This window comes from Cryptomeria japonica, chromosome 4, assembly GCF_030272615.1.
Source record: "Cryptomeria japonica chromosome 4, Sugi_1.0, whole genome shotgun sequence".
NCBI classification, from domain to species: domain Eukaryota; kingdom Viridiplantae; phylum Streptophyta; class Pinopsida; order Cupressales; family Cupressaceae; genus Cryptomeria; species Cryptomeria japonica.
The window spans coordinates 569326259-569349186 of NC_081408.1; the positions used below are offsets into that span (position 1 = coordinate 569326259).

The following is a 22928-nucleotide window of genomic DNA, read 5'->3' on the forward strand; positions in this document are numbered from 1 at the left end:
AATATATTTAACAACTTCTTCAATAGGTTCCTTCTGAGTAGCCTGTGAAACCGGTGAGAGTTGGGGTTTCACTGGTTGTCCATTTGCTAGTTGTTCCACTCTTGGTTTAGTTGTCGGTATCTCAGCTGTAGTAACCAGTGAATTTGTAATTACCAATGGCTGCATATCTGGTGCAAAAACATTTCCAGATAGATCTATTGCTTCTTGAATATCATCAACAAGTATGACTTGTTGGGAAATAGTGTCATCCTTCTTCTTGATAGGATAGACAACATCAACTTGCACAATTTCTTCCTCATCCATTTTTGGTAGATTAACAATATCTTGCTCATCTTTAGAACACTGTATAAGCTCTTGCATCCGTTGAATGTTGCGAGCTATTTGATGAGTTTCAATTTCTACAGGTTCCACTTTTCCACTAAGTAACTTCAATCTTCTTGACTTGAAAGAAAATTAAACTTTGTACTTATCAAGCAATACAATTAACTCTTCCTTTGATAAATCAGAAAAATATTGCACAAATACATCATCAATAATTTCTTTTTCTTTCTTCACATCTTCCTCCCATTTATTCAAAAGAATAGCATATAAGGAATCAAAAATATCTTTCTCAAGATCTCGAGGTAATCTATTATAATGGCATAAATAATTGATTACCTGTTGAACAATTTTTTCCTTATGATCTTCATTGAATGAATCAAAATGTTCTTTGACATTATCAAACCTATTTCTTCCCAATGTCTTTACCATTCTTTCAAAATTAGGCTCAGGCTTGTAAGATAAGACATTAATAGGCACAGTTGCCTTTGGCACTTCTTTCATTGGTTTGGATGCTTTACCAATTGCTTTCATTTTCTTGGGTTCCTCCTCAGTATCAATATCTTCAAATTCTGCTTGGAGAATAAGTTTCTGACCTCTTGTCTATGATGCAGTCTGCTTCTTTGCATATACTTTAGGTTCCAGTTCCTTTTTAGTTTGGACACTTCATGTCACTCTGGTGCTTTTTATTATCGGAGGTGCTTGCTCAACCTTCTTTCTCTTACCTTTACCACTTTTGGTTGGAACACTACTGGTTTCAGCTATTGCAGTTTGCTCCTCTGCAATATCCATTCTTCTTTTTGTCTACTGGAGATGCTAACAGGTTATTGGCATAACCAATCAATAAGTCATAATTGACTTCATAGCTCATGTCTTCCATTTCATCTTCTCTTGGTTCAATAGCCTCCATCAGACATAAATCAATGGTGACTGTGAAAATGATGTCCTTAGCAAAGTTTTTCACCACATCCTCAGGTAGCCTCATTCTCATACTCATTTTCTTCTGAAATTCATTGAAATATTTATTCATTGCAGCAGAGAAGGTGTTCCTCATAGCCTCAATGTTATTCTTAATCTGGTCAGTTACCGATAGATCCTTAGAGCATTCAAGATCACCAATTCCCAGTAGGAAATTCTAGAAATAAAAGAATAAACCAATCAACAACTGACCAAATTTAAACTTTTGATTGTTGTCCTTCTTGATAGATTGAAGATTCAACATTAATTGGCTCCTTATGGCCTCACATAGGTCATAATTAGCATTTTCAGCTATCATTTTTATAAGCAGTATGCACTGCTGCAGATGGCACACTGTTCATTCTACTAGAATAGAATATTCGGTAGCCTATAACCATAGTTGCTAGTTTAACTGTTGGGTCCTTAATGTTATTGACAGAAAAAGCACGCCCATAAGAGGTTGATGAGGTTAAAGTGTTTACTGTCTCTTTTGAAATTCGCCTTAGCTTAGGTAATTCACTGGTTGAGCAAAAACCAGTTACTGCTTGAATAGCCTCCTTGGTTATAGTGTGTTCTTTCTAAATACCTATTCTCACCATGAACATGACTCAAAATAATTCGGATATGTTTCTCTTCAAAATTTTCAAGAAAATAAGTTGCATTATGAAAACCTTTCTCATAAACCCTAATATACTCGGGTTGAATCTTTCCGTTTTCATGGCAAAGGGATTTCAACTGAGAATAAATTGACAATGATCTTAAATCCTCAATTTTACAATCAATGTAGCTAGACAAATCTCCTTTCACAATGACACTGCTAGGAACTTGACATAAGGCATTATAAGACACAATTTGTTCCAACTTCACAACCTCCATAGGTTTAGATGTGATCATCAATTTCTCTACATGCTTAGACGATGATGCCATTTCAGATAGACTAGATTCAAAGCAGGTTTTAACAAAGAAATACCTTAATTCACGCGCACTACCTTGTTTACCGGTTGATTACTCATGCACACCTGTTCTATCTTCACTAACCTTCAAATCAACTTTATCACACAAATCACGATACAACTTCGACTAAAATCAGCTAGCAATTCTCTCTTTGCTTTGCAAGTGCTCAAGAATTCTCTCTCGAATGAATTAGGGTAAAAATAACAAAGTAAAACTCGCTTTTATCCTTTTTACCTATTGCATTAAATGCTCGTCGCTAGGGTTACAAATCCTAATTACACTGCTTAACGATGCATAGAATATTAATAGGTGTAAAACTGGTTGATGAACTTCTGAAAAACCGATTGACAAAAGTTATCAAAATTTCACACATAACAACTCAGGATTCAAAAACTCTCTTACCATTCGTCTTTCAGGGGTCCAAAAGTAGATTTACCATTATGCTCCCCTTAGCCATATTGAAAGGCCCAGTTCACCAGTGCAGGATTCTCCACACTGGGTGAAGGATTAATTTCTTCTGCAGGTACATCATCACTCTTCTTTTTCCATATTCGGTTTATTTCTTCTTTGGTTTCCACAACATTAACTTTCTGCTTTCCTTTATGATCATTAGAATGATTGACTGGTTTGTTCTTTCTGGATCTGCAAAATTTTGCCATGTGTGTCGATTTATGACAATGATATCATGCCATTCTAACTGATCTCCAAGGTCCAGCATTACCTCTTCTAGTTCTCCTTCTGCAATTCATAGCCACATGACCAAAATTGTTACAAATGGTGCAAATGACATTTGTTACCTTTTCCATCTCAAGTGGACTAAACCGGTTGACATAGGGTCTTTGCCAGTTCATGTTACCCCGGTTATCATAGTTTCTCATCTAGTTGCCATTAGGTCTTGGATTCATATGAGGTACTGGATTATTTGCTCCATATATGCATTCAACTGATCTATGTCCATACATCTTGCATGTGAAACAATGACCTTCAAATCTCTTGGACATATACCTAGTATTTGTATTGTAGCTTGCATTTCCATTAGGTTTGTTTCTACACACATTTGCAGTATGACCAGTTTTATGGCAAACAAAGCAAACATGCTTAAAAACCTTCTTACCGGTAGGCTTTTTAGCCTTAGGAGCAGTTTTGTCCTTATCAATGTTGCTCTTTGTACCAAAAGACTCTCCTTTCTCAAATGTGTTAAAACCAAGTCCAGAGGTATCACCTTTCATCCTTTGTGATTGAATTTTCTCATCTAGAAAGGTAGAACTTTTGTTGAACTTTTCCAGTTTCCCATTAGCTTCAGTAAGTTGTCTGGTAAGATCTTCATTATGTTTTGACAGTCTCTCTCAGAGATGATGTCGATTCAAGATCTAGTTGTAAGGTCTCTTTTTCTTCTTTCTCTGCATGCCAATGCTCATGCAAAGTAGCATTCTCTCGCTTGATCTTGGCGATCTCATGATCTCTCTTTTTGACAAGATCTTCAGCTATCCTCCTGGCTTCCAATTCCTGACTCATGTAGATAGTTAGGCTTTCTAGCTCTCTCCTCAAATTTAGCTTTTCACCATTCAGTTTTTCAACTTCTTCAGCTAAAGCATCAATATTGGCCTCATCTGAAGAACTATTATCGGATATTTCCAACAGTTGTTCAATTATCACTCTCCTTTTGACTTGAGAAGCTTTCAGTTTGACCCTTAAGGTTTCAAGCTCGTTTCTACTTGCTTCAAGCTCTCTAGCCATCTCAAAGTAACTCATATCCCCCATGGTGGCTTTAGGGTTTCCTTCCAAGCGATTAATCTTTAAAGAAGTTAGGCTCTGATACCAATTGATGGACTTGTAAAGCACTAAGAGGGGGGGGTGAATCACTGACACCAAAAATAATACTACTTTAAACACTAACAAATAGATATACTTAACAAGTTTGTTAAACACTATGCATGTAATCCAAAATGATATTAGTGCATCCACAGTAAGTAAAACATCCACCTTAACACAAGTGTTTATATGTGGAAAACCCAAATGGGAAAAACCACAGTGAGATGGGACTCACAAGTTAACTATGTGCAGTAATAGATAACTGACCGATTAAGGTCTACAAAAAGTTGCTTTGCTAGGAGCGAATCTTGTTAAAGATCCCAAAGCTTAGTTAAAAGCTATACCCTATTAAAGGTAGTACCTTGTTAGGAGTAACCTCGGTAGAGGATTTTTGAATCTAAACTAATGGATCACCTGGTTAGAGGATTTGTACAATGAAGCTTGTTAGAGCTTACCCGGTTAGAGGATTTGACTATTGCAGTGATTAGAAAACAACAGGTGGTGTGATCTAATAGTAGCACAACTTGCTTGAATAGATCCTCTTCTGTGCACTCAAACTTTCATTACCAACATACTCTGCAACTTAACACTTATGCTTTCGCATCAAATCATTTCATATCATATCTCCTTCGCTCATATAAAATAATTCATTGTGATGCCAATATATAGACATTTATATTTCATGTCGGCCTTTAGAAATCATATCACAATTTCCTAGGTGCAGTGTATCTGGTCAAACAATCATAACTCATCACAAAAATACCGCCAAAATTTGTCAGTGAGGATAACTCGTCATGACCAGTGATAACTCATCACATAATCAATGAGTACTGGTTGAAACAACAATATCGGTTGGAGTTAAACATATAAATGCAAAGTGAAAAGTCAAAACACTTCAATTTTCACTTTTTGCCTATGATTGTTGAGATTACCATAAACCAACAATGAATGATCTCAAAACTATTAAGGCAACCACAAAACTATCAAGCTGTTGCAAATATTCATGATTTTGGTCCTTTTCATTTTTTCTTAATCCTCATTTACTAATCTCCTTCTAATACTCCCACCATATTAAAAATGCCCTTTTTCATTGAAATAATGCAAATTAATTTTTTTTACAAGATGCAGGTAGTTAAGAGACTACCGAAAATCCAACAATAACAATTGCAACTGTAAAACCAAAAAACTCGTAAACAATAGCAAATAACAACTATCCCAAGACATGTACAAGAAAAAGTGTCGTAAGTTCAAAAATAATTTGATAAAAGAAACACAAAAAAATGGACCTTTTACCCCCTCTCGCCCAAAAAGAAAAAGCATCACAACTTCAAAAATAATTTTATAGAAAAAACTCATAAATCTTTATACAACTTCTCCAATAGGGGAGAGGGAACAATAGGTGATAGGGGTACCAAAACATGTTACGTTAGGTGGATAAAATTGGCTCGACAGTGGTTCATTAAAAATGTCATATCAATGTTTATCCCCAAAAAAATTCCTCTAAAATTTAAAAAGCGACCGATCATGCGATACCATATCAGTCCACCATTAAACATGACTTAGTCCACACCTATTGATCTCATCACTTTTTTGGACCATTTTAGACACCTTCACAAAAATGCATGTTGATGTGGCATCATATTTGATCATGTGGACTTGAAAACAATTTTTTAAAGTAAGGAAATTGAAAAGCAAATTGTTGTACAACATTGAGAGTAATTTCAAATATCCACGAAGGATTTTGAGAAGCGCAAAGTTAGGGTGTACACTAAACCCTCTGCCCTAAATATGACATCAAATGAGTCCATGGTTAATACTTTTTTTTTTGTTAGTTCAAGGATATCCCCATGACCCAACCTTGCGCCCAACCTGCCTTGCCTTGATCGGTCTTACTACCAAGTTGAAGCCAGGAAGGGACGAGCTGAAGCGAGACAACTCCCTTAAAAATACACACAGTCACCCGCAAACTACTTACATCATAGTCCGTACTTTTTAGATTACTCACTTACTCACACCCAAGAAGAATGTTTAAACTTGTCCTTTCCTCCAAATTTAAAAAATAAATCCACCAAAGACCACCACCAAATTCCACTACACTCCATTACCGTATAAATTTAGCATTGATTACTCTCTCGACAAGGATCTAGCCCCACATGGATTTGTGATAAATAAATAGTTGCGATTCTCCCGGGTAACCAAGTGATAACAACGACAGCGAAGTTTTATGACGCAGGAATAACTTTGGGCCATGGCTTCTAAATTCTTGTGGAGTCCACCATATGATTAAAAAACCGAAAGCAAGTAAACTTGTGAAAAAGACCCCCCATATTCCAACAACAGGGACTCGACCGTAAAATGACCTGCTTGCGCACAAACTACAAAGGCAAACAGAAAACAAAAGGAGGTCTAATAGCCTTATGCTGCCCCTGCTACACCACCATGGCTTCCTCCTCTCTCTCCAACACCAACTACAACAATATCGAAGAAAATGATGAAGGAAAACCTCCCCCACCGCCTGGTGAAATACCGCTCAAATGGCCCTCCAATGGCGCGGTAAGCTTGGAATGGGTGGAGTTGTTAGGCGCCACTTTCGACTGGTCTTCGAAACATGTTGCTCCATCGGAGCTGCCGTCAGTGCTGCCGGTGAATGTCATCGACAGTTTAATAGTGGCGGCGTCCAAGATTTTGCACAGGGAGCCCAACTGCCTTCAGATCGATGTGCCTGAAAAGGATTGCAGCGTTGTTGTAGTGGGCGACGTGCACGGCCAATTGCATGATGTTTTGTTTCTACTGCGGGACGCCGGGCCTCCGTCTGATGGTCGCCTTTTTGTTTTCAATGGAGATTATGTCGACAGAGGTGCGTGGGGACTCGAGACTTATTTGTTATTGCTCGCTTGGAAGGTATAGGATCCTTTACCCTTTTTCCTATATGTGAAGTTTGGATTCATTTTTGTTTGTTTGGAAAATTTCAAAATTCTCTTGTGCGAATTGAAATTCGGCTTCCTGAGTTGGATCCTGTGCTTTGCCCACTTTGGATGATTTAAGGAAATTTGCATTTGTTTTTATTCGATTGGTGATATTTTCCCCAATTTCATATATATAGTTTTTTTGATTGTTAAGTTACCCAGGCTGATAAGTTTTCTCATTAGATGTTGAATGTGTTATTTTACACAATTCAAATTGAAGGAAAATTATCGCATCTATCTATAGATGTTGTATTTTACACAATTTCAAATTAGAAAAATGTATTTACTTTTATGTTTCAAGGGCAAGTTATCCTTACTGTTAATCTTTGCATTGGATTGGTTAATGTATTTTACATGATTTCATGGAATGATTCACCACTTAGTCCGTGGAAATCTGCATTGATATTTTTAGTTGAAGTATTGGGTTGCATTGTCATATCGAGAGTTTGACTTGTTCCGACTCTGAAGGCCCATTTTAGGGATTGTATTAGGCTTCAACTAAGAAAATTTCAAAATATTTGCAAACATTGGAAAATTAAATCAATCAAAATTCTAAATAACCAAAAAAATGATTTAATTCATCCAGAATCTCAAAAAATCTGTTCTCCATGCTGTAAATCATGTTATTCTCTTATGGGTGCTGCAAAGTATAGATTGAGATTTTATAATGATGGAGTGAGGGGCCGCAGTGCAGCTTTTATGCAATTTTCTTCCTTTATTTTGATTGTTTGATGCCACCAAGTTGAGCCAGATGGAATCATTTGGACCGACTTATCTTCAGGTTGGACACGTCTCACAAGTATGATTATAGCCAATTTTAACAATTAAACTATCCGTTGAAGATTTGAAATTGGATTGCATTATGAATACTCCAATTATTTACCAATTACACTATAGAAGTTTGCATTGATTTTATAGAGGTCTGAATTAGATGTTTTTATTGGATGAATCTCGCTAATACTGTGATTTGTGGGTATGCTTGAAATTAGGAAAACTGTAACAAACTAATAATTCTGTGTTTGAAATTACGGAAAATTGTAAGGAAGCATTCAGTTTTAAAAGTTCAGTAAACTTGGGAAACCTTTTTGGTATTGGACTCTCAGTGTATGTTAAAAATGATTGAAAGGAAACAAATGCATTTTTTTAAGAAATGCCATTTCACTGGCAGCCATGAATTTCCCTATTTGTAATTTATTGTTGAAGGTTGAGTGATGAGACTAAACAATGTCTCACCTATTAGCAGAACAAACTTTGTATTTTCCTTTAGAACAACTGATATGAACTTATTTGTGGAACTAATTCCTTATGACTGTTTTAAAGTGAATATATGGTGTGTTTGTATTTATTTCTTCTTGATGTTAAATATGCCTAAATGACCAGGAATTGTCTTATTTTTTGTATATATCCATGTCTTTTGTGTCAATAAGGGCCTTGTGAAGAATAGAAGAATCTAGAGCTAAAATAGTAACACTATGGAGTATTCTGAAGCCCTCGGAGCTGTCCAACCATTTACAGTCAGCTTTAGAATGAACTAACAATTGGCTCCGGAATAGCCCAGCCAGCTCTAGAATGTGGGGGATGGCAATGAAACTAACTTAGACTGGTGATGAATGACATTTGACACCTATCCTAGAAATTTGGCAGAAATAATCACAATTAGGCACCTCTGGTTGCATATTTTGTTGGACACAAGTTGTAAAGAGTTTCTTGATTGCCCTATTTGTAGTGCTAACATGCACGTCCTATTTTAGAGGAGTCAATTACTCCAACTGATTGTACAACTCAAGTAGCTACAACTTCATTTACCATCTAAAATTATAAATATTTCGAGTCAAGATTGAAGTATTGTTGTCCTGTACTTAGAATTTAAGAAAAGCATCAAGTTGATATTGAATCTATTTTATTTCATGCATTGGATTTAGGAATAAAGAATCGCTGCATGATATTCAATTTGACAGTCTTAGATAAGTTAGGGTTCTATAGACCATCTTCTTCAGATTGTTGATAGAATTAGTTAGTTGATGAATAAAAAAGTCAAAATAGAGAATATCTAGAGTGTAGGTAAAAGGAGAAGTGTATGAACCAATTTTATTGTTTTTGAATGAGAAGCAAGCAAGTTTGATGTCTTTGTAGAGTCAAAGAGCCAATCCTGAAGGCGGAGTAAGGCTTTTTCTTTATCTCAGTGTGATACTTTCCATTTTTTAAGTATTTTATTAATTTTTATGTTTCTAAATTTGTTCCAGTTGCTCAGTTTTCTGTGTAAAACCTACATGCATTTAAATTTGAATTTTTTAGAAAAGATAAAAATAGTTTTTATTTTATATTTCATGGAAGTGTGTTTCTTTTTTCAAGCAAGTGTATTTCCTTTTCAAGCGTGTTTCCTTACAACAACAATAGACTAGACTTGATTTCAATTATAACAAGTTTGTAGGCTAGGATAGAGTTAGTTGAAAAGAAATTACTGCCCTAAGAACTCAAAATCCTATTGCGTATCACCTTTGAACACCAGCCTGGATTAGTAAAAGTTAAATGATGAGTAATTGAAAACCTACAATGACGCCATCAATGAGTTGAAATGCTATTCCTTTATGACCATTGTTACCTTTAAACCTCTAAACTAGATTGACCGTGGAAACACTAAAATAAATATCTAAGATTGAATTCCCATGTAGTGTGATAAACCAATTTCATATAGGTTGTTCTGAAAGATTCTCTTTCATCCCTCACTGAATCTTCATATTAACTTATTCTCGTAATTGCCAATGTTAATTACCAATTGAGATAGAATTTGTGTAGGATAGTGAATATAGAGGGACTTTTGATTGCAGATTGGGTTGGATATATGATACATTCCTTTAGTCATGTCTTTTATGAGACTTCGATTGGTGACTTTTGGATGCTTTGGTCTGTTTTAGATTAGATATTGTCCATGTAATGGGAGTTCTAGGGAGTTATATGTGTCATTGGACTGTGATACAGGGGTCTTGAGGTATTTTTGCATGTCTATGTGTTCATTACCATTGGATACAGACTTTCTGTAGGATAGTGAATATATAGGGACTTGCTATTGCAGATTGGGTTGGATATGTGGATAGCAAAAGGCACGCTTGTGATATGTTTACTTTGTTTTGAGGTCTGTTTAGTTGGATTGGTTAGCCATAGGTTGTGGCTGCCATTCCAATTGTTGTGTTGAGTATATGACAAATGCTTGGTGTTAGTATGGAGGAAATGGACTTTAATGTATGTGTTTGGGTTGAAGCATGCCATTTAGAGTGTGATCTTTGCTTCAGTTTATTATCTTTTGTGCTTGGGCATGATGCAAGATAAGTGTCGTGGTCAAGATGGTGGTCAGCTGGGTGATATTGCAAATGTTTTGTTGAGGCTGTGAGCATAGAGTTAATTGGTGTAGCATGGTTATACTCTTGGTGGTTGGTTCATTTTGTCGAAGCCACTTATGCTTTTGCAATGTGAATATCAAGTGGGAGAATGTAGGATTCGGTGTGCTATTCACCTTGCATATCCTAAGGTTTATTGTAACTTATTGTTCATAAATGATTAATTATGTATGTATTTCCAAGAAGCATGGAGTGGGAAAAATAGGATGTCCATGTGGGGGTAAAGACATATGTAATTATTTTATTATTCTTTAGGGATATGAAAATATAATTGTAATGAGGCATTGATGAATGGGTTACATAGTGGACTTGGAAATACTGCAATATTAGTAAGGTGTAAGATGTAATTAGTGATTCATGGGGGAATGCTTGGGAGTCATTTATGCCAACTTGCATAATGAAGGTCAAAGATATTTATGTAAGAGTTATTATCTACTCTACGATGATCCAAACATGTGAGGGTTGTGAGAATTCTTACCATGCTATTTTGGGGCCTTGTTTAGGCCCATGGCATTTTGTTTTGGTATTTTTTGAGTTTCTTTAAGTCCATATGTATTGGAGACATGGGAAAAGTGATGTATGGAATGAATTTTACAAATTTATGTTGCAAGATTTGTACCAGAAGAACAAGAGTGGTGATCTCATTGAAGTATTGCATGAAGAAGCTTTGTGAATGTATTGTAGCCATATTCATTTGGTAAAACATTGAATTGTGCAGTGCTTTGTAGGCTGCTTTTTCCTAGAAGAGTTTTCCTAGGTTATATCTATGTTTCTGTCTTCTTGTGTTTGATTCTATTTTTCTTCTCTTTTTCTCATTCCTTGTAATGTCCTCACTTTAAAATAGGATTCAATAATAAAATTAAAATACAAAAGAATAAAAAATAAAAATTTAAATTAAAATATAAAAGAATTAAATTAAATATAATTAAAATTTAATTAAGTTAATGAATGGTCAAAAGGCCTGAAATGAAAAGTTGTGAATGGGAGAAGAGAACCTCATTTGTGAGGGAGGAAGAGAAGAAAGAATGGAGCATGTGAATCAAGGAAGAATCAATGGAAGAAGGAAGGAGTGGGAAGTAAATAAGGAAGTGACTCTTCGAAAGGAGGGCAGAAATTATGAAAGGTTGTGACTCTTTCAATGGATAAATGATAAGGGTTGTGACTCTTTTGAAGGGTGGTGATTGTAAAAGGTTGTGACCATAACAAAGGGCAGACATGATGAAGAGGTGTGACCCTCCCTCACATTGGAAGATATAAGGGGAGAAGATTTTATTTGATGAGGACATGGAAGCATAGCAGGAGTTCTCATTAAGGAATCAGATCAGACCTGAACCGTGATACACTAATCTCTTGTGGGCAAAATATAGGGTGATTCAAATAGGGGACATTACATTCCTTTTTAAATGTTGTTAACATGTCAAAATGTCGCTGAAATTTTTGTAGATTGATTTTCATGATAATCTTTTCAAAGGGTTAATGTAGAAACACTTGCATGTTTACTAGTTGAACTTTGTTTTGGGTTCAATTGCTAAGAGGTTTGTGGCTACTTTTTCTTACAAAGAGGATTTCCAATTTTGGTCTTTGATTACATTTCTCACACATGAACTTTGGATGCTCTTACAACCTGTGATATATATTATCAAAAAAATGTTCGATTAATTACCTTTGTTGACATCATCCAAGATGAATTTTTACTATCTAAAACAAGGCAATGGATTTTTGGCAAAAAATAATAATCTAAGGACATATGTTGAACTCTATATTTAATAATTACATCATGGACTTTCATTTCAACCGTTGATTAAATGATATCATACCTTGGAACAAATATCCAAACATAAAGTTTAACAACATTGTATATTGAAGGGCACAATCATGTTGGAATTTTCAATAGAAAGAAAATGTTTCAAATACGAATTCCACTAGATTTTTCTTTAGAAACATTTCCTCATTGTATGACTACAACTACTTGGTACATTGCTCTTTGTACAAGTAGGATAGGAGAATCTTGATGCAAAATTATGATTGGCTTCTTATTTAGTGTGTTTGACCTCCTCCTCCTCATTGGATAATTGTTTTTTTTCAAATCAAGAATTGATAAAGAAAGAAGGAAAGGAATAAATTATATTGATGTTCATGAATGACCAAGAATAGGTCAAAATGACTAGAGCATGCAATTGTAACAATAGTGAAATAATAGTGGAAAAAAGGGCCCTAGACTCAAAATTAACCAAAAGAGCAAAGAAAAGAAAGGAAACAATGAAATAGACAAGTGGGGCAAACCTAGCATGGTAACCTTGAAATACATACAAGTACAAATTGTTGTTTGTAACTAGGTCTATATATGGGTTCGGGTTGCCTTAAGGCAACATCTGAACCCATTTAGGACTGGTCCCTATCCTAAATGGTAACATGCCCCCAAGTCTAAACCCAGCCCTATACTTGCACGCCATCCTAAATATCCACGCCACAATAACTATATTGGCACCAAAAAGGGAAGGAGGCCGACTTGAATTAATAAAGGTTAAAGACATATATAAATAAAGATATCTTGCAAAGACAATTCATTCAAGTTCAGCGAATTAGCTCTGCATGAAAAGGTGTGAATTTATAAGGAGGGTGTGAACTTGTCTAGACTTGTGCGAAATTGTCCAAGAGGACATAGGGCATTTTGGTGCAGTCTTGAAGCATGCAAAAGGGGCAGATCTGATATGTAAAGATCAGATTCAGAAAAGCAAGCTAAGTATTGTATGTTGTGCAATAAGAGTGAATACATAATCTGACCTGTGGGTCTTTAATGCTGGGTTTTTCCTCCTTGGAGGTTTTCCCAGGGTATTTGTGTTTGTCTCTTGGTTCCTTGTTTCATTCTTGAATTTACTTGATTATAGTTTACTAAATTACAAATCTGATTAATAAACTAGGGCATGATTAAATGTTACAAATCTGATTACTGATCTAGGGCACGAATTTAACATGGTATCAGAGCTAAGGTTATACTAACCCTCAGATTTCAGTAAGCTCTTACCTTCAGGTTGCTGTTCGCCTTTTATTAAGAAAATGACAGGGGTGAAGTTAGAGGGCATCATCGGGTCCTCATCAAGGAGTCATTCTTTAATTCATTAAAGATTGTGGAGATTCGAGTGAAGAACCAAAGAAGGAAGTAACTGATATTTCTCCTTTCAGATTTTCAGATCTTTGGAATGCAAAGTATATACTGTGGAGTCATTACCTTATTCAGACCTTCAGAGTTGTTGATTTTCAAAATTGGTCTAAACCCTAGGTTGGTATATATTTCATGATTCTTAAACCTTGATGTGATCCGATCCAATTTTAATAATGATTGAATCTTTGATGGTATGGTAGATTTATTTAGCTACTAGACATGCAACTACTATTTTGTATTGCTAACAAAATCAGTTGTATTCCCACCAATCTTCAAACCCTAGCTAACTGTGCTAAGGCACATCAAGAGGAGATTGCGAATTATGGCTTTTGAAGATAGATTGCAAAGATAGTTTCTTTTGAGAAGCTTTCGGTTCCAGTGTCAGTGTTATCTAAACATCAACAGGTGTATTTTTTAAGTTCTTTATTAACTTTGTGATGAGAGACTTTATGATAATTGAAGGTTAAGTATTCCTGTTGAATATATGGGGTTTCTTTGTCAAGTTGTAATAATAAAGGTTTCATTATCAATATTTGCTTCTTATGGGTTTGTGCTTACTTAGTTTTGTGAAACCCTTGTTGGGTTGTGTGAAAGGAAAATAATATTCTCTTTGAATTAACCCGTGGTGGGCCAATCATGTTTTGAGGTTCCCTGTGACAGGTGTGTATCCTTGCAGGTCTACAAGCAAGTTTGTGCCTGTGTTATCCCGAGTTACCATCCTTATATCATCCCTGTTGCATTCGAGCTCATGTCATTAAATGTTGTGACAAATGCAGTCTTATCATGCGTCAGTTATCTGTTAAAATAATTGCATGATAGGTTGCTTTCAGTTATTTGGTTATAATGATGCTCTTTCCTACATAGTAGAAGTTAGAATGTATTGTTGTAAATAGCATATGTAAGAAGAGTGAAAGATGAACAAGTTAGTGGTCTCCTTCTGTGATTAGCATTGAGATCTCTTCAGGCTAAGGTAAGCATTTCACTTGTTAATTTCTTCTACTTCCACCAAAGCTGAATATAATTAGGATCTTGTTCAGCAAAGTATGAAGATTCTATTCTACTTGATATTTATCAATCATATGTATGTAGTCATACTATATCTTGTGATTGGGTTTCTACGAAATCTAAATTTCAGTTGTTTAGTTTGAAAGATGATTTGGCTTATGTATTTTGCTTGCTTGAATCTCACGCCTGTTCTCTTTTATAAGTATATAAGGATTCTTTCAGGCATGGTTATTCGGATGGGAACTAGGTTGTATCTCAGCTTCTCGGGGTTAAAGATGAAGGTTTTCTGAAAATTCACCTTGCAGAAGGTGAAAGTAAGAGAAAAGCAAGTAGCATCTTCAGTTGTATATGATTTCTGGTCCCTTTATTGATTCTTATTTGATTAAGGATTAAGAGGGAGTCCTATCTTCAATAAAGACTTAGTATTAAAGAATTGACAATCATTTGTTAAGTCTAGGGTTTTGTAAAGTTCTAACTTCCTTTCTTAAAGTATTTTGGTTTTTGATGTGATGATTTAACTCTATTCTCATCATTGGAATATAAGGAATAATTAGTGCAAAGATCTAAATTTATTGTCTTCTAGGATTAGAAATATGTCAAGGATCTAACCAAATTATTCCAAGTCAAGTATACTTTTGATATTTAGAATAATGGATTGTAAACCTTTATGAAAACTAACATAAAGATTTAGGATGTGTGTAGCAAAGTTTGATTTTGCAGATCCATCTGAAGACAAGCAGCTGATTGGTGGATGCCTCAGCTAATTCATGATCAAGGTTGAAGCATGTTGTTGCTGCCAAGCATATCTTGTTGCATTTTGAAAATCTCAAATGATTGTGAGCCGAAGACTGTAATCACCTCAGAAGGCTAACTCAGATTTTGAAGTGTCTCAGATAAGGGAAGTCGGTTCAATCTCCTGTTGTAACTTGAATACCCTATGATCTCTTAGGACTACAACAAACGGTCCTCAGTCATGCTGAGTACTACTGAAGCTGAATTCTTTGGTGCATGAATTGTATCAAGGAAATTTTGTGGTTTTGCAAATTCTTGTTGAATGGTTTCTTATAATTATTTATGATCAGAATCATATAGAGATACCTGAAAATTCAGTGTCTTATGGCAGGATAATCTTGCGTTGCAAATGTTCTCGCCAAGTCTTTTGAAGCTTGAGTACTTCAGAAGATAGACTTGGAGCTGTGGAGAACACCGCCTTGATTGAGAAGGAGTCTCAACCTCAGTGATGCATTGTGTTTCATCAACCACCCTCTACGGGTAATGTAAGGTGGTAGTGTAATCTTCTCAGGGAGAAGAGTAATTGTTACCATCCTCTGTGGGCAATGTAAGATGGTAGAAAAGATGGAATTTCATCCTATGCTTGTCTGCTAGATGGAAAGTGTACTAGATAGAAGATTATGTTTATTCATTCTTTGCTTGTGTGCAAAATGGAGGACTATGGTTTATGTAAATTCATTCTATGCTTGTGAGCAAGATGAAGGATTATGATGTTACATTCTTCTCTGAGAGAAGATTGAAATGGAAGCTCTTCATCATTCTTAGCAGGCAATGGATGGTGTATATGCGTGATAGATATCATGGAAAGAGTCCATGATGTGCATATATATACTTGTGTTTATTCATGTCTTGCAAGTGTACATGATAAAGTTCTAGATTCATCCTCTACAGGCAAGGCAAGATGAATATTACAAAAGGTTCCATGATGAGTTTCCATTATGTGATTTGGTTACTTATTACTTATGGTTACTGGCTACTTGTTGTGATCGTCTCTAAGGAGTGCTGGCTGAGTTCAGATTACAAATTACAGATTACACAATGAATGTATCAGGAAAAGTACTTTGGGTATTTGCTTCAACTTGGGCTCTGCAGTGATCTCTTGGGCATGTAGAAAGCAATCTTTCGTAGCATTGAGCATTGCAGAAGCTGAGTACATTGCAGCATATGTTGCATCCAGAGAAGCAGTGTGGCTTCGCAAACTCCTCGTTAGATTATTTGGTCAAGCTAGTGGTCCTACCACCATTCATTGTGATAATCAAAGCTGTATAAAGATGTCAGTAAATCATGTGTTCCATGATCGGTCCAAACATGTGGAAACACACTATCAATTCATTCGAGATATGGTGCAAAGAGGCACCATTCAACTAAAGTACATTAGCACGGATGAACAGGTTGCGGACATCCTTACTAAACCCTTATCCAGAGTGAAGTTCGAATACTTCAGAGACAGACTTGGTATTGTGGAAAACGGAACCCTGATTGAGAGGGAGCTCCAATCTTAGTGACTCTATCTGCTGCACTTTGATCATTCTTTGCTTGTGTGCAAGAATGAATTGAGTCCAATCTAAGATCTATATATGGGTTCGGATTGCCTTAAGGCAACATCCGAACCCATTTAGGACTGGGCCCTATCCTAAAGGGTAACATGCCCCCAAGTCTAAACCCAGCCCTATACTTGCATGCCATCCTAAATATCCACGCCACAATAACTATATTGGCGCCAAAAAGAGAAGGAGGCCGACTTGAATTAATAAAGGCTAAAGACATATATAAATAAAGATATCTTGCAAAGACAATTCATTCAAGTTCAGCGAATTAGCTCTGTATGAAAAGGTGTGAATTTACAAGGAGGGTGCGAACTTGTCTAGACTTGTGCGAAATTGTCCAAGAGGACATAGGGCATTTTGGTGCAGTCTTGAAGCATGCAAAAGGGGCAGATCTGATATGTAAAGATCAGATTCAGAAAAGCAAGCTAAGTATTGTATGTTGTGCAATAAGAGTGAATACATAATCTGACCTGTGGGTCTTTAATGTTGGATTTTTCCTCCTTGGAGGTTTTCCCAGGGTATTTGTGTTTGTCTCTTGGTTCCTTGTTTCATTCTTGAATTTACTTGATTATAGTTTACTAAATTACAAATCTGATTAATAAACTAGGGCATGATTAAATGTTACAAATCTGATTACTGATCTAGGGCACGAATTTAACAAAATTGTTTTGGAAGGGGAGGTTCCCTCTATGAGGTGGGTGCTCATGAAGACCAATCTGGCAATTGAGATAGAATCAAATAGAATTACGTGTTTGTATCTTGGCACATGTTGGAAGAGACAAGAACTATGTTACTGGTTTTGGTACGGATTGTGGATCCAAGAAGAGTGGCCAAAAATGGTGGCCCCTTTGGTCTTTTGCTTGCCCTTGCTTCGTATTTGCTTTGATGGCATAGGTACCCATACGCCATTCTTTCCATTGCAAGCTTTGATGCCTTGCCTAGGTATTTCAAACAAACGGGATTTCACCTGAATATATGAACTTGAATATCTAACATTACATCCCTGACAAATCCAAATATAGCTCCCACTACCTAGAACTAGTTGTATATCTAACATTACAGCCCAGACAAATCCAAATGTAACCCCCACTACCTAGAAGTAGCTCTATCATATCAATGTACTTCCATGAGGGAGAACTTGGGATCTGTTTTGAAATTAGGTCAAGGTATGGAGCTAGAACTAGCTACCATTGTGATTCTTATGGCAAGACATTTTATAAACAACACTTCCAAAAAACATTAAAACAAAAAAATAGACATTTAAAACCTAAATCTTTTGATACATTCATAGAAGAATGAAAGAAACTTACCTCTTTGCAAAAGTATTACTCTATGATCTTCTTGGCAGCCAATGGACACTTGTAAATATGTAGGAATGACGATACTGTTGTTGTATAATGCAGACCATTTGAGGCAAGAAGGTTTCTCTTGCTTCCAAAACACACATTCACACAATAGGCAATTTGCTGCCCACAAACTTAAATATCAATGGCGCAAAGATTGCAACAAAACTACTCAATTTTATTCATTCTCACCTCACAATCAAACTATTAATTTGCAACATATTTAGGCCTTTTCATTGGCCTCTCTCTTCCTGCACAATGTCCTCCCATACAGACTTTGAACATGGCCAATTCTAATCTGCTCTTGCCCTCACAATAGTCTCAACTACCCTCTCCACACTCTGCAGCTATTCTAAACCTAATAGACTTCCCCCCCTTCCTCTTTGGCTGAATCATTTTTCTGCCTATTGGGCCGATACCCCCACAATCTCTCTGTTCAAACAGTCATGCATTATCCTCTGCATTTACTGCATTTGCTAATTCGAAACTGGAAATCAAAACTTGAAAATGTTTTTGGGTGATGCCGATTGTTGGTCTGCCCGGATGCTCCTGCATCATTGTAGAACCTTCTAAGATCAATCTTTAACTCCTTTTGTTGATTCAACAAGCAAAAGTAAATGTTCAAACTCTTGGAATGACATTTGTTTTTCACAATGGAAAAGAGCTAACATGAACTTGTTTTGGTTTATCATATGTTTTAGAAGTGAATTTTAGGGTTTAAAATTCGTTTTAGGTTGCTTAAGTCAAATTCAAAGCAAAAAAAATAAAAAAAAGCAAAAAAAAAGGTGCAAGCAATGACAGGTTTGCTAGAGTTCCCTTTGATTCCTCGCAGGTTTGCTTGGGTTCATCCCAGCTGAATTGATAGTGTTTTTGCAGGATTTTATCTGAATTTGTAGGCAGACTGGATTGGATCATGGTTCTACTTCCAACTAGATCCGGATCCAACCTGTCTGCAAGCAGATTTGGCAACATAGGCCAAGAACATTACCATCTATCATTGTGGAAGTACCAATGCATTATTTGAAATTGCTCATTGGAGAGTTTCTAGGGCTAAGACTGCTAGGCTGGACAGTATTAGGAGATTGTTGATTCTGCTTAGAGTTTGAACAAAAGTTTGGCACACTTTATATTTCAAGCCCAACATGAATAATTATGTGCTACTTAAGCAGTTTATTCAAAATGTGAATGCCTCAATAGGACTGGCAACATAAATGTTTTCCATGGGTGAACAAGTAAATGAGACAATGTCTTAGCATGTAGGAGAAAACACTAAAAAGTGACCATTTTATACACAAATATGATTTGGGCTATAGTGTTGTTTCATCAGTCGAAACAGGTTTATTATGTCCAAATTGATGTGAAGGTCCTAAGCATTAAATTTGATTAGGCATTGCAAAGTTGCAATGGCCACATTAGGTTATGATGGAGATTTTGATGGAAGATATTTTTCACATAGCTCATAATTGGATTTACAACAAGCAACATTTTGTCAGAAAGGGATTCTTCTTTTTACTTTTAGACTAAAAACAATAAGGCGAGTTGGCTAATTGAAACTGACATGAGTACAATGATGGTTTAATGATCTTGTACTTTAAACCTATATAATGTTAACCACATATCCTTGCAAATACATTTTCATTCTGCAACCAATAAGCAACAGATTAAGGCAAATATGGTTTCATTTTTTATTTGACATACAACAAAAGCAAAGCACATGCTAAATAACAATGAACTTTTAAATCACAAATGTGTGCCTGGTAGACTGCTGCACAACATCTACAACAGTTTACGAATTATTCATGCTTTATATTCTCATCATCATTGACAGGTTTGGCTCTTACATGAGCACAAGTGGAAAAAATCTAATGATGTTTTTTTGTGAGACAAGTTACTTTCCTATTGAAATTATGGAAATCCCTCCAAGTACATCACTGAAATAATTCAGTTTTACAAGTGATAAATTCATAAATTTTTAGTGGTTGCCATAGGTTTTTAAACTGCCAACAATTTTAGTCGTCTGTTTAAAACAAATTTCAGAATTAAACTTAGTGAATGTGTCCATGTGTGCTGTTTACCTTTTGTTATAATCATGACATGAAGCCATAAATAAAGACACAATATTTATTTGAAGCCTTAAATAAAGATAAAAGATGTTTCTGAAGCCATGCTACTGTTGCTGGGAATATGCTTCAATCCTGGACCCTAGAAGATGCAGTGTAGGTGCATGAGAGAGGGGATTCCATTTTCCAGATAGGGTACATCATTACATACATATACATATATAGTTGTACACATGATTGTATATATACATATATATTTGTGTGCGTATATATACCATAGAAGCAAAAATTGTAAAAATATTTTGATTAATTGTTGAAACTGTGAATTGCCACTGGTCGTTATTTTTACCCTTTTAAAAATTGCCATTTTTTTGAAATTGTGGTCAATGCTTTTGACCAATCATTTCCCATTTAATCATATGTTTAATTGCAATGAAATAAGAAAAGATCAGAAACTATGAGCAATCTGATGTGCATTCATTCATCAATTATTATCACCTCTGCTCTTTAAGAGTGATGGCCAACAGTAGGAGCTGTATAACCAGCCACATGCAGCAATGTAGAAGCTGCATTCCTTGCCTCAACAATTATTTCGTGATCTGACAGAGGTGTCACAGGAAGGAAGGGTTTCTCAACATTGTCAGAATCAAACACATTACAGCTCTCCTCTGATTCTCCATTAACAAGCATAGTCTTGAAAACCCTCGCCTACTGCAATATTACTAGGAACGTCTATCAAGCTCATGGAATGAGCCTGTTAACACCATGCCCTTGAACTCTGCGCCAGAGATAGGGAGCACCTCCACTTGAAGATCCCAACCCAACTTAAGATCTCATCCAAACCTCTCCTAAATTTTTGACACACTAGGCATTCCACTCTCTTCACTGCAGCCTTGTTCTTCACTGGCTGGAGAAGATCAGAAAGAAAATAAGAAGCAACTTTTTAATGAAAATGGCTCCTCATGTAAAGCTTCAGATGGTCTACACCCAAAATCTCCTTTATAGCTGATTCAATCAGTCTTGCATGACAGATATCATATACTGGCCCTCTGAAGGCCATTTCGCTCGTCTCAGAGAATGAAAAGAATATTGGCTTCATATTTAACACAGACACATAATATTTAAACTGTCAGGGCATTAGCAACCAAGGATGCAAGCTATGCAGGTTTCAAAATAAGCAGACCAGTGAATAGCTACCAAACATGCAAGCAATGCAGGTGTCAAAATAAGCCGAGCAGTGAATAGCTACCAAGTATGCAAGCAATGCAGGCGTCACAATAAGCTGAGCAGGACTGCCCACATCAATAAATAACATATGAAGATGGTCCTAAGGTGTTCCCACATGTTGAGTGTAATATCAAACCATAGCGCAATTTTTTTCACAATGTAGGAAGAGCAGATACCAAAGGAGAGGATGATTTGGAATGATTTAAATTTTTTTAAGTCTAGATGTTGCCCTAAGGGAATCCAGTCCCCACATGATTGGTGGCATCATGGCCTTATTACCCAAGGGCACCTAAACATAACAACCTATGATGAATTCATCCAAAGGATTATCAAAAGATTTGATCAAAAACATCCTGAAAGATACTTCAAAGAATTGATACAGTTGAAACAACAAAGAACCGTAGAGGACTATGTAACGGAGTTCCGAAAAATTTCAGTCATGGTACTTGGGATTTCGGAAAGTAGACTAACATACCTATTCATTGAAGGGTTAAAGGAATCAATCTGGGGTTTGGTAAGTGCCCTTGATCCTACAACATTTGAAAATGCAATTCAAAAAGCATCAAGGTTAGAAAGTACTTCATCAAAAGACAAGCCCTACCCAAAGAATCTAACATCAAACAAACATACTAAATCCCCCATAAGAAAAATTGGCATCAAAAGGAATTTCCTCCTAGAAATGACTTTGAAGAACTTCAAAAAGGAAAATCATATTTCCATTGTAAGGAAAAATGGGAGTATGGGCATGTTTATAATCAAGAAGACCTTAAAAGGCAACAAAGGAGACGTTAAAAATAAAATTTTGTGCTACAAGTGCAAGGAAAAATGGGGGCCAGGACATATATGTGGAAAAAGAAGCCAAGCACGTAATATAGAGGCAATGCTCAACAAAGAAGAGTGGTGTTGACGTGTTTTTTATGACAGCATCTAACACAGAATAAAGTTACCAATGGTCACTTCACTCTCTCTTGATCAAAGTACGATTGCATGCTAAGATTGCAAAAAGTTCAAACAATAGACTCCAAGGTTCCTTTATGCTACGGACGCGACTCAGTTGGCTGATGTGATTGCTGGTAATCCAAGGGGCCTTACGTTTGGATCGTTCTTTCACTTATTTGCTGTGGCTGGAAATTCATCAGCAGATATGGCAATTTTGCGATGATTTTGCTTCGAATGGACTAAAATGAACTGAAAATAAAGGGGAAAGGGTTTAGAAGGATCTAAATCTATTCCTAAGGGCAGTGATATCAACAGTGAATGCTTTGGTGGAAAAATTCCAAATAAACCAAGCTCTGCATTGCCAAGATTAACTACAACTCTGCAAGAACTGGTGCAATCTTCTCAGGATGTTGAAGGATTTTCAAATCAAGAAAGTGCATTTGAATACCC

General features: G+C 36.1%; 1 protein-coding gene across 3 annotated transcripts in view; it reads left to right on the forward strand.

Annotated features, from left to right (window-relative positions):
• Positions 1-6235: 6235 nt before the first annotated feature.
• Positions 6236-22928, forward strand: part of LOC131071072 (serine/threonine-protein phosphatase 7) — a 54826-nt gene continuing 38133 nt past the window's right edge. For 2 of the 3 annotated variants that reach the window (XR_009112461.2, XM_058006773.2), the window contains exon 1: positions 6236-6942. Coding sequence is in view for 2 of the 3 variants with exons in the window: in XM_058006773.2 (XP_057862756.1) it covers positions 6397-6942 (546 nt within the window). In the remaining variant the exon portion in view is untranslated. The remainder of the gene's footprint in view (positions 6943-22928) is intronic. The other variant, XM_058006772.2, reaches the window with a different exon arrangement.